Source organism: Streptopelia decaocto (genome assembly GCF_964273445.1).
Source record: "Streptopelia decaocto genome assembly, chromosome: 25".
Lineage (NCBI taxonomy): Eukaryota > Metazoa > Chordata > Aves > Columbiformes > Columbidae > Streptopelia > Streptopelia decaocto.
In genome coordinates this window covers 108,374-120,907 of record NC_138680.1, presented here as the reverse complement: position 1 = coordinate 120,907, position 12,534 = coordinate 108,374, and the positions used below count along the sequence as shown (strand labels likewise).

General features: G+C 58.4%; 1 protein-coding gene across 1 annotated transcript; it reads left to right on the top strand.

Moving 5' to 3' along the window:
• Window positions 1-6,397: 6,397 nt before the first annotated feature.
• Window positions 6,398-10,778, top strand: LOC309450092 (cytochrome P450 2G1-like; the record flags this gene model as incomplete). The annotated part of the gene is made up of 10 exons (XM_082072755.1): window positions 6,398-6,460; window positions 6,966-7,016; window positions 7,065-7,227; window positions 7,460-7,609; window positions 7,957-8,117; window positions 8,739-8,915; window positions 9,297-9,438; window positions 9,524-9,711; window positions 10,388-10,529; window positions 10,597-10,778. 10 exons carry the CDS (start codon window positions 6,398-6,400, stop codon window positions 10,776-10,778), a joined length of 1,419 nt encoding a protein of 472 aa, XP_081928881.1.
• Between the last annotated feature and the right edge of the window lie 1,756 nt (window positions 10,779-12,534).

Below are 12,534 nucleotides of genomic sequence, written 5' to 3'. Positions count from 1 at the left end.
TTACCTTGACCTCGAAGTGCAAAATTAAGGCAACCAAAATGCCAATGAGTTATAATTCAATCAAGCACTGTTACTTTATTATTTTGCCCATAAAGCGGTACATGATAGAGTAGAGAGAAAGGGAAAGGAAAAAAAAAAAAGGTGGAAAGAGGGTTGGTTGGTTGGTTGGTTGGGTACCACCACGGGCCCAAAGGCATGTCTACGGTCCAAGGTCCCAAGCAGCGTTCTGCTGGTCCTCTGTCGTGATCCATGATCCTCTGGTGGGAAGATCTTCACCATGTCCCTTTGGGAGTAATCTTTTATGCTTCTTCACCCCCTCTCGCTCCCATTGTTTGAGGCCAATCTCCGCCTTTGTTTCGCAATCCAGGCTTAACTGCACAGGCTCAAAAAGTCCCCGCTCTGCTTGCCAGGACCCATCTGTGCCTGTGTGGCCTCACATTCAGGGGACTCTTTCTGGTCCATTGGGTGACCTCAGGCCCCTTGGCGAGCTTCTGGGCATGCTCTTCTTCGTTGGCCTTTGTTTGAGGGAGGAGGTGGGGGCAGGTGTGACTGAGGCAGCAGGTGAGAACACATCTTCTGGACGGCAGCTGTTGTCCCCGGGTCGGAGAGACCCATGTAACAATCCCTTTTAGGAGGCAGGGGCAAGTTTGGCTGAGGCAGCAGGTGATTCCACACAGCAACCATTGTTACCGGTACCCCCGGGTTGGAGAGACCTGTGCAACACAATTGTTCTCCTTAGGCTTCTCTCTAAGTCACTGTCCATCTGTTCTTTCTGTCGGGGCCCCGGTTCTCCTAGTCCCTGATGGCAAATGTTTCAGGCAAATCCTGTTCCATCTTCAGGCCAACTCTTACAGTTGGTCACTGGAAAAGGTTCCACCAGGAAGGGGTCATGACTCCAAGCCTGCCAGAGTTCAAGGAGCATCTGGACAACGCTCTCAGTCTTATAGTCAATTTTAGGTCACCCTGCAAGGAGCAAAGAGTTTGACTCAATGATCCTTATGGGTCCCTTCTCACTCTAGATGTGCTATTATTCTATATTCTTCAATCTCAAGACCCATTTGTGTCTCTGTATGTGTTTGTCTGTTTCTGGGGTAATTGGTGTGCAGAAATTGGGTTTGCTAATGATACTGAAAAGTTGGAAAAAAAACCTTTCTAACACTGTGTTGAAGTGTTAAAAAGCAGCACTTCTATTGCAGCGCACCAGACGCCCAGAGGATTGTTCCTCTAATCAAGCACGGGCATGACTCACACTTCTTAGTATTTATTACATATACCTATTGCATGTTCATTTGTTTCTACCACTTCCTTCATGCATTAAACATCAATTATTTACATACCCCACCCTTTGCTGGCAGTCCATCTTTGGTATTCCAGAGTCTTCGTCAGGGTCACTGGTGTCCCTGGTGTCCTTGCAGCTGCTGCCCTCTCAGTGTCGGCTCCTTGACCTGATTTCTAGAGTGCGTGTGTTGTTGGTTCGTACTGCTACTCAGCAACAGTCACACAGCTCTTTCTGCATTTAGTGGAACATTCTGCTCTTCCAGCTTGCAAGCCCAGGACATCCCGCTTTGCCTCATGTCCAGTCTCTACCGAGCTGTTGTTTCTCTATTAAGTTCCTGTTACATTAGGCCTAGGGTTTTCTAAAAGATTTTTGTTCCTCTTATGACCTGTGCAACACCAACATTCCCTGTGCAAGGCTCATGTGCCCTGTGCAAGGTCCACACAGCACGTGCAATGCCAACATGCCCTGTGACAGGCTAATGTACCTCATGCAAGGCCAGTGTGCCCTGTGCAAGACCGACACGCCCTGTGCAAGGTCCACACACCCCGTGCCACACCAACATGACCTGTGCAAGGCTAATGCACCCTGTGCAAGGCTCATGTGCCCTGTGCAAAGCAACTGTGCCCCGTGCAAGACTAACATGCCCCGTGCGACACCAACGTGCCCTGTGCAACACTGACATAGAATCATAGAATCATAGAATGCTAGGGATTGGAAGGGACCTGGAAAGCTCATCCAGTCCAATCCCCCTGCCGGAGCAGGAACACCCAGATTGAGGCTACACAGGAACGTGTCCAGGTGGGTTTTGAATGTCTGCAGAGTAGGAGACTCCACAACTTCCCTGGGCAGCCTGTTCCAGTGTCTGTCACCCTCACTGAGAAGAAGTTTCTTCTCAAGTTTAAGTGGAACCTCATGTTCCAGCTTAAACCCATTACCCCTTGTCCTACCATTGTTTGTCACCGAGAAGAGCCTGGCTCCATCCTCGTGGCACTCACCCTTTAGATATTTATAAACATTAATAAGGTCACCCCTCAGTGTCCTCTTGTCCAGCTCCAGAGCCCCAGCTCCCTCAGCCTTTCCTCACCCGGGAGATGCTCCACTCCCTTCAGCATCTTTGTTGCCCTGCGCTGGACTCTCTGCAGCAGTTCCCTGTCCTGCTGGAACTGAGGGGCCACAACTGGACACAAGATTCCAGGTGTGGTCTCCCCAGGGCAGAGCAGAGGGGCAGGAGAACCTCTCTGACCTACTGACCACCCCCTTCTAACCCACCCCAGGTACCATTGGCTTCCTGGCCACAAGGGCCCAGTGCTGGCTCATGGTCACCCTGCTGTCCCCAGGACGCCCAGGTCCCTTTCCCCTACGCTGCTCTCTAATAGGTCATTCCCCAACTTACACTGGACCCTGGGGTTGTTCCTGCCCAGATTCAAGACTCTACACTTGCCCTTGTTCTATTTCATTACATTTTTCCTGCCCAGCTCTCCAGCCTGTACAGGTCTCTGATGGCAGCACAGCTTCCAGTGTCACCACTCCTCCAGCTTGGTGTCACCAGCAAACTTGCTGACAGTCACTCTATTCCCTCATCCAAGTCATTGATAAATATATTGAACAGTACTGGCCCCAGCACTGACCCTTGAGGCACTGCACTGGATACAGGCCCCAACTGGACTCTGCCCCACTGACCACGACTCTCTGGCTTCTTCCCTTCAGCCAGTTCGCTGTCCACCTCACCACCCGATCGTCCAGACCCACTCCCTCAGTTCAGCTGTGAGGATGCTGTGGGAGACTGTGTCAAATGCTTTACTCAAGTCAAGGTAGATCACGTCCACCGCTCTGCCATCATCCATCCACCTCGTTATATCTTCATAAAAGTCAATGAGGTTGGTCAAGCACAACTTCCCCTTGGTGAAGCCATGTTGACTGCCCCTAATGACCCTCTTACCCTTGATATGACTTGAGATGGCACCAAGGAGAAGTCGTTCCATTACATTCCCAGGGATGGAGGTGAGGCTGACTGGTCTATAATTACCTGGGTCTTCCTTCTTGCCCTTTTTGAAGACTGGAGTGACATTTGCTTTCCTCCAGTGCTTAGGCACCTCTCCTGTTTCCCAAGACTTGGCCAAGATGATGGAGAGCGGTCCAGCAATGACCTCAGCCAGCCCCCTCAGCACCCGCGGGTGCATCCCATCCGGCCCCATGGATTTATGGATGTCCAGATTGCCCAACTGCTCCCTAACCCAGTCCTCGTCAACCCAGGCAAACTCCCCCACTGTCCTGCCTTCCTCTGGGGCCTCAGCAGTACGGGGCTCCCCAGGACAGCCCCGGCAGAGCAGACAGAGACAAAGAAGGCGTTCAGTAACTCTGCCTTCTCTGTATCTTCTGTCACCAGGGCACCCACCTCGTTCATCAGTGGGCCTACATTGCCTCTGGTGTTAGTTTTATCTGCCACGTATTGGAAAAAACTCTTTCTGTTGTCCTTGAGCCCTCTCGCCAGGTTTAATTCTAACGAGGCCTTAGCTTTCCTAGTTGCCTCCCTACATCTCCTGACAACAGCCTTATATTCTCCCCAAGTGCCCAGCCCCTCCTTCCATGATCTGTAAACTCTCCTCTTCCACTTGAGCTTACCCAGCAGTTCCTGTTTAACCACGCAGGTCTCCTGGCTGCCTTCCTTGACTCCCTACATGTGGGGATGCTCTGATCTTGAGCTTGGTAGAAGAAATCCCTGAATATTAACCAACTATCTCGGGCCCCTTTACCTTCAAGCAGCCTTGCCCATGGGATTTTCTCTAGCAATTGCTTGAAAAGGCCAAAATGCCTCATGCAAGGCCAGTGTACCCCGTGTAAGGTCTGCACACTCTGCGCAACATCAACACACCCTGTGCAAGGCTCGTGCACCCCATGCAAGGCTTGTGTGTCTCGTGCAATACCAATGTACCTCATCCAAGGCTTGTCTACCTGGTGTGAAGCTCGCACAGCCTGTCCAAAGCCAGTGTGCCCCGTGCAAATCTGCACACCCTGTGCAACATCAACACACCCCACGCAAGTCCTGTGTGCCCTGTGTGATGCCAACGCGCTGTGTGCAAGTTTTGCACAGCCCATGCAACACTGACACGCTCTGTGCAATGCTAAAATGCCTCGTGCGAGGCTCACGCACCTTTTGCAAGGCTCGCACGCCCCGCGCTGTGCCAGCACGCCCGTGCGACACTGACGGGCCCCGTCTGCCACCAATGGACCTCATGCGAGGCCACAGCACCAGGGCGTGCACCAGCATTGGCACATTGCTGGTGCACCCAGATTGCACCCCCAGCACCCAGTATAGCACCCAGTTCAACACCAAGTGGGGACACTGGTTGGCCACTTGGGGCTGGGACAAGGAACTATGCTGGGGACACAGGGTGGGGACATGGGTGGGGGCGGGGGGAGACACAGGGCAGGGACAGGGGGTGGGAACAGAGGGTGCAGACATGAGGTGGGGACACAGGACAGGGTTGGGACAGGCCCCCCCAGCTGCTGTGGAGGCCACTCCGGGGCCAGGGGGTGTCCCTGCCCTGGGTGTCACATCACTGTCCTCTCCCTGATGGGAATTGGCCACGCTGTCAGTGACACCACAGGCCCCAGGCCAGGGGGGTGGATCTGGGGACAGTGACCGTGTCATCCCCACCATGGCCACTGCCACCTCTGCCATGGGGACAGTGATTGTTTCCCTGCTGCCTCTCCCTAGCACAGGGACAGTGATCGTGTCACCCGCCCTGCCAGCACCAGGACAGGGAAGGGGACAGGGACAGAGGTTCTGTTCCCCCTGGCCACCACTTCCAATCCCCCATCCCACACCTTCCCCTCGGCACCCCCTGCTCCCAGCCCTGGAGCATCCACAGCTGTGGGTGCTGTGGGACTGTGGGGTGTCCATGGGGTGCTGTGGGTGTCATAGTGTGCTGTGGGTACCATGGGGTGCCGTGGGGGACATGGGGTGTCCAGGCGGTGCTGTGGGTGCCGTAGGGTGTCTGTGGGGTGCTGTGGGTGCTGTAGGGTGTCTGTGGGTGCTGTGGGGTGTCCATAGGGTCCCCATGGGGTGCTATGGGGTGCTGTGAGTTCTGGGGGTCCCCGAGCGGGTCCAGCAGCAGTTGGATGGTCATGGTGCTGTGACGGTGATGATGATGGCAGCCTTGGCTTGGCATTGGGCCATCAGCACCCACCAGCCCTGCTGTGGCCAGGCCAGGCCATGCATCACTGCAGCCTCCCGGTGTCACTGGGGGGGGACCCCGCTGCTGGGCAGAGGGTGCAGGTGAGGGCTGTGTCCCCACACCCCACTGTGACACATTCCTGATGCCCCATGGGCTTGGGGACATGGATGAGGGCACAGGTACACACACCAGGGCTTGCGACATACATGGGGACAAAAACCAGGGCACAGGGACATGCACAGAGCCTGGGGACATGTGTGGGGACACACACCAGGCCCTGGGACATGGATGGGGATATGCAGAGACACACACACCAGAGCTTGGGGACATGGAAGAGGGCACAGGGACATACAGCAGGGTCTGGGGATGTGCATGGGGACACCCACCAGGGCTTGGGGACATGGACGAGAACATGGGGACACCCACCAGGGCTTGGAGACATGGATGAGGAGCACAGGGACATGCATGTGACACACACCACAGCTTGGAGACATGCATGGGGAGACAGACCAGGGCACAGGGACATGCACAGGGCCACAGGGACACACACCAGAGCTTGGGGACATGCACAGGGCCAGGCACAGGGACACCCACGGGGACACCTACGGGTCCACCCCTGGTGCCACCCACAGGGACAGCCCCAGTCACCATGGGGTGGTGGCCCTGCTGGGCCTGTCCCCTCTTCTGCAATCAGTGCATAAATAGCAACGTCAGCAGGTGACACGGTGACAGAGGTGTCACCATGGAGCTGACCGGGTCTCTCAGCTTCCTCCTGCTCTTCCTCCTCCTCCTCCTGCTGCTTCTGCTGCTGGGGAAGGGGCGGCAGGGGGGGCACCCACTGCCCCCCGGGCCCCCCGCGCTGCCACTGCTGGGAAACCTGCTGCAGCTGTCCCCAACCAGGACCCTGGAGGGGCTGCTCAAGGTGAGGACATGGGGGGACATGGCGGGACACGGGCACCTGCTGCAGCTGTCCCTGACCCGGACCTTGGAGGGGCTGCTCAAGGTGGGGACATCATGGGGACATGGGGGGACATGGCAGGGACATGGGGACCTGCTGCAGCTGTCCCCAGCCAGGACCCTGGAGGGGCTGCTCAACGTGGGGACATCATGGGGACATGGGGGGACATGGCAGGGATATGGGGACCTGCTGCAGCTGTCCCCAGCCAGGACCCTGGAGGGGCTGCTCAACGTGGGGACATCATGGGGACATGGGGGGACATGGCAGGGATATGGGGACCTGCTGCAGCTGTCCCCAGCCAGGACCCTGGAGGGGCTGCTCAAGGTGAGGACATGGGGGGACATGATGTGACATGGGGGGACATGGGAACCTGCTGCAGCTGTCCCCAGCCAGGACCCTGGAGGGGCTGCTCAAGGTGAGGGGAGCAGGGGGGTTTGGGTGTCACCCGGTGTCCCCTCAGCTCAGCCAGACATACAGCCCCATGTTGCTGGTATGGCTGGGGACACGGCAGGTGGGTGAGTGACACAGGTGTCCCCTGGTGTCCCCCCAGCTCCATGAGAACTACGGGCCAATGTTCACGGTGTGGCAGGGGACGCAGCGGGTGGGTGGGTGACACGGTGGGTGACACGAGTGTCCGTGGTGTCCCCAGCTCAGTGAGAAGTACGGCCCTGTGTTCACGGTGTGGCTGGGGACCCGGCGGGTGCTGGTGCTCTGTGGACACGCCGCGGTGCGCGAGGCGCTGGTGGACAACGCCGAGGCCTTCGCCGGGCGTGGGCGCCTGCCCACCCTGGAGAGCACCTTCCACGGCCACGGTGCGCGGGGACACTGCGGGGACACGGGGGGTGGGACTCCAATGGTGGCACACTGACAGTGGTTGGACCTGCGTGATATTCCCCCCATGCAGGTGCTGACCCACCCAAGGGTGCTACCCACCCCCTATGGGTGCTGACGCCCCTGTCCCCTCCCCATGGGTGCTGCCCCCCCATGTCCCCTCCCCAGGATGCTGTTTCCCCAAGGGTGCTGACCCCCCGTGTCCCCCCCCAGGGGTGGTTTTCGCCAACGGGGAGCGCTGGCGGCAGCTGCGCCGCTTCTCGCTCTCAGTGCTGAGGGACTTCGGGATGGGCCGGAAAAGCATCGAGAGCCGCATCCAGGAGGAGGCGCAAGCGCTGCTGAAGGAGCTGCGAGACACCCGGGGTACGGGGGGTCTGGGTGGGGGACACACACCCCTGGGTGCTGACACCCCCCGGGAACAGCCCCCGCTGCCCCCGAGAAGTGCTTTGACCCCCACGTACCCGCTGGGCTGCACCTGGGGTAGGGGGCTCAGGGGGATTGGAGGGAGGTCGGTGGGGTGACGAGGGCGCAGGCACAGCCCTGGGTGCTGACACCCCCAAAAAATCCTCCTGTCCCTCCTTCAACTCCCCTGCACCTGCTGAGCTGCACTCAGGTTATGGAGTGGGGGTGAGAAGGTTTGGGGAGGTCTGGGTGGGTGTGGGGTCAACCTTGGGTGCTGACCGCCTCCCCAAAATACCCATTTCCCCCAGAGAAGCCGTTTGACCCCACGTACCTGCTGAGCTGCGCTGTGTCCAACATCATCTGCTCCATCGTGTTCGGGAACCGCTTCGACTATCGCGACAGCGAGTTCCTGGAGATGCTGCGGCTCATGAACGAGAGTTTCCGGGAGCTCAGCACCCCCTGGGCGCAGGTGGGGGGGCTGCAAGGGGGGATGATGATGGGGCTGCAGTGGGGGAAGGGGGGCAGTGAATTGGGGGGTCCAGGGCGTGTGATGATGAACCAGAGTTTCCCGGAGCACCCAGTTTCTGGGTGCATGTGGGGTCAGGGGGTGCATGAGCTGGGTGGTGGGGTTTGGGGGAGGTTTGATGATGAACAGCAGGTTTTGGGAGCTCAGTACCCTGGGTGCAGGTGCGACCTGGGGGATGCAAAGCGTGGCTGGGGGGGTTCTGGAGGTGTCATAGGGGTGCATTGGGGGGGGTGCAATAGGTGAAGGTGTCAGCGGGTGCAATGACTTTTTGGGAGCTCAGCACCCCTGGATGGCAGCTGGGACCCCAAGGGGTGCAAGGGGTGGCTGGGGGGGTGTCCAGGGAGTGCGGGGGGGGCTGTGTCACGGTGGTGCAGTGGGGAGACTACAGGGAGGTGTAATGGGGCGGTTGGGGGGTGCAATGGTGATCAAGAGTTTCTGGACCTCCCAGTCTCTGGGTGCAGGTGGGACAGGCAGGATTCAAGGGGTGGCTGGGGGGGCCTGGCGGCTTCCTGGGATGCAGGGTGGTGTCTGTGGGACAAGTGACATCCGTCTCCCCCCCACCAGGTGTACGACATGGCAGAGACGCTGATGCAGCCTCTGCCGGGCCCGCACCGGCGCATCCCCGTGATGCTGGAGCGGATGCGCAGCTTCATCGCCCGGAGGGTGCGGGACAATGCGGCCTCGCTGCAGCCCGGGGCCCCCCGTGACTTCATCGACTGCTTCCTGCAGCACATGGAGAAGGTGGGGGGCACCGACACCTGGGAGGGGGGGTCACCTGCACCTCGGCGGGGCCTCTTTGCACCCAGTTTTCCATGTGCAAAACTTCAGATGCTCCTGTGCACACGGGGAGATCCCCTCCACCGGGGGTGCTCCTGTGTGCCTGGGGTGATCTCCTGCACACCGGGGAGGCACCTGCACCCCAGAGGGGGTCACATGCACCATGGGATGCTCCTGTGCACACAGTGCTCCTGCTCACCCACATCCTCTGAGCACCCTGGGCTGATGCCCTGCACCCAGAGCTGTTCATGCGCACCCAGCTCACTTGTGCAAAGCCTGGGGTGCTCCTGTGCACTCTGGGGCACTCCCTGCACCTCCACATTCCATGTATGTGTGTCCCCCCAGGAAAAGTCAAACCCCTCCTCGGAGTTCACGCTGGAGAACCTGGAGCTCACCACCCTCAACCTTTTCTTTGCCGGCACCGAGACCGTCAGCTCCACCCTACGCTACGGCTTCCTCATGCTCATGAAGCACCCGCACGTGCAGGGTGAGCGGGCGCATCCCACCCAGCCCCAACTCACCCGTGGGGACCCTGTCACTCCCTGACACCCCCGTCCTGCTCGGCACTGCAGAGAAGGTGCACGAGGAGATCGACCAGGTGATCGGCCGCGACCGGGCGCCCGCTCTGGAGGACCGGGGCCGGATGCCGTACACGGATGCCGTGATCCACGAGATCCAGCGCTGCAGCGACCTCATCCCCCTCAACGTCCCCCACCGTGTCACCCGCGACATCGTCTTCCGTGGCTACTTCATCCCCAAGGTGCCGGTGGTGTGCAGAATTCTCTGTGCACGATTCTGGATGCACCATTCTCTGTGCACACTGCCTTTTACAAAGTGCTCTCTGCACGCTCCCATGTTTGCACTGCCCCATGCGCCCTTGCTGCATGTCTGCTTCCTTGTGCACCTGCCTCGTTTGCACGGCTCCCTGCACACTTGCTGCGTGCCCCGTGCACACTTGCGGCTTCACACACTCTGCCTTGTTTGCACTGTCCTGTGCTCACCCCCCGCTAACACGGCTTCATGTACACTTGCTGCACATGTGCTGTTCTGTGCATGCTGCCCCATTTGCACAGTTCCATGCAAGTGTGCTGCATGCTCCATGCACACTTGCTGCATGCACGCTTCCCCGTGCACCCTGCTCGATGCACACTTGCTGCACACATGCATCTCTGTGCACACTGCCCTGTGCACATCTGCGCATGAGTGCTGCTCCATGCCTGCTGCTGCATTTACATTGCTCCATGCACATTTGCTGTATGCATGCTACTCCATGCATTCCTGCTGCGTGCACGTTTCTCTTTGCATGCTGCCCCACGCACACTTGCTGCGCGCGCGCTTCTCTACGCACGTTTGCTGCACACACACTTCCCTGTGCACACTTGGTGCACACTGCCCCGTGTCCCCCACCCACCGCATGTCCCCTCTGACTCCCCCAGGACACCGACGTGTACCCGCTGCTCAGCTCTGTCCTGCATGACCCCTCCGTCTTCAAACAGCCCAACGCCTTCGACCCCACGCATTTCCTGGACGAGAGTGGCCGCTTCAAGCGCAATGATGCCTTTGTCCCCTTCTCCTCAGGTAGCCCTGGCACTGAGGGTGGGGGCCCTGCACCCCTGGCTCCCCCTGACCCCTTGTGTCCCTGCAGGGAAGCGGCTGTGCCTGGGTGAGGGTCTGGCGAGGATGGAGCTGTTCCTGTTCCTCTGCACCATCCTGCAGAACCTGCGACTGCAGCCACTGCAGCCCCCGGAACAGCTGTCGCTGGAACCAGTGGTGTCCGGCTTCACCAAAATCCCCCCCTTCTACCAGCTGCGCATGGTGCCGCGCTGAACCCCTCCCACACCGGGACCTCCCCAGACCAGGAACATCCCCGCCCAGCACCCAAACTGCCCCCACACACACTGAGACCCCCCCAGGACTGGGAAATCCCCCTGTTATTGGGAACCCCCCCAGCACCAGGACCCCCTGGTACAGGGAGCCCCGCAGTACTGGGAACCCTTCCTGGTACTGGGACCCCCCTGGCATTGAGAACCCCTGCATCAGGACCCCCCCAGCACCAAGACCTCCCCCAGCAATGGGACACCACCCAGGTACCAGGATTCCCCCAGCACCATGAACCCCTTGCAGCACTGGGACCCCCCCAGCATTAGGAACCCCCCTGGGCAGCAGGACCCCCCTTGCACCAGGAACCTCCTCCCAGCACTAGGACCCCCACAGCATTGGAATCCCCCTTCAGCATTCAGACCACCCCAGCACCAGGACCTCGTAGTACAGAAACCCTCAGCACTGGAACCACCCCTGGGACCTTGACCTCCCCTGGAACCAGGACATCCCCCGAGCGTTGCAGACACCCCAGCACTGGGACCCACTGGCACCCAGGTCTCCTGGCACAGGGACCTCCCGAGCACCAGGAATCCGTCTTGCACCAGGACCCTCCCCCAGCACTGAGAACCCCCCTGGCACTGGGATCCCCCAGCATCGGGACCCTCAAGCAGTAGGACCCCCTGACATTTGGAACTCCATCCCAGCACTGAAAACCCCTCTCCAGCATTGGGACACCACCCCCCCACACACAGCAGGAACCCCTCCTGGCACCAGGACCCCCAGTACTGGGACCCCGCTCTAATACTGGGACCCATCCCCCCGCATTGGGAACCCCCCCGGCACCAGGACCCCCTCCAAGCATTGAGCCCCCCATAAAGTCTCTTGTGAACTCAGCATCTGTGTCATCACCGGGGGGACACAGGGGACCCTGATCATCATTCTGGGGGGACATGGGGTGGGGGGCACAGAACCTGCCTTCCCCAAGAACCCAGTGGCGTGCAGAGCTGTGCAAAACCCTGAAGAAACGTGCAAGGCCCTGAGCAAGTGTGCAGGGAGTGTGCAAAGAGAGTGCAAAGCCATGCAGAGCTGTGCACAGCCATGCAAAGCCCCCAGCCAAGCATACAGAGCTGTGCAAATACCTGAGCAAGTGTGCAGTTGTGCAAAGGCCCAGTGAGTGTGCAAAGCCATGCAGAGTTGTGCAGAGCTGTGCAAATCCCCAAGCTGAGTGTGCAGATACATGCAAAGGCCTGAGTGAGTGTGCACAGAGCATGCAAATCCCCCAATGAGTGTGCAAAGTCCCAAGTGAGCGTGCAAAGCCCTGAGTGTATGCAGAACGTACCCCTGAAACTCAGTGTGTCCTCCCTGTTCCCCCTCAGCTTCATCGGACTCATTAGCTCTGTCCTCATTAATCAACCCCAATTAATCCCTGATGCTTGATTGCACAACGTCCTGGATTATTAATCACCCAACACACATAGTGATTAATCATTATTAATCATTAATTCCACAACATTCTCAATTAACAATCAATAACTGCATTATGAGCTTTGTTATCAACTATTAATTGCCTGATGCTCTTCATTAGTGCTCATTAATTTTCTACACATCATTGATTATGGATCTCCCAACATGCTTCATTGTTAACTACTGCCTGCATCAGTTCTGATTAATTGCAAGGTACTCTTAATTAGTGGCAATCAATCACTTGACATGCTTAATCATCAATTATTGACAGCACTGTGTTTAATTATTGACAATTGTG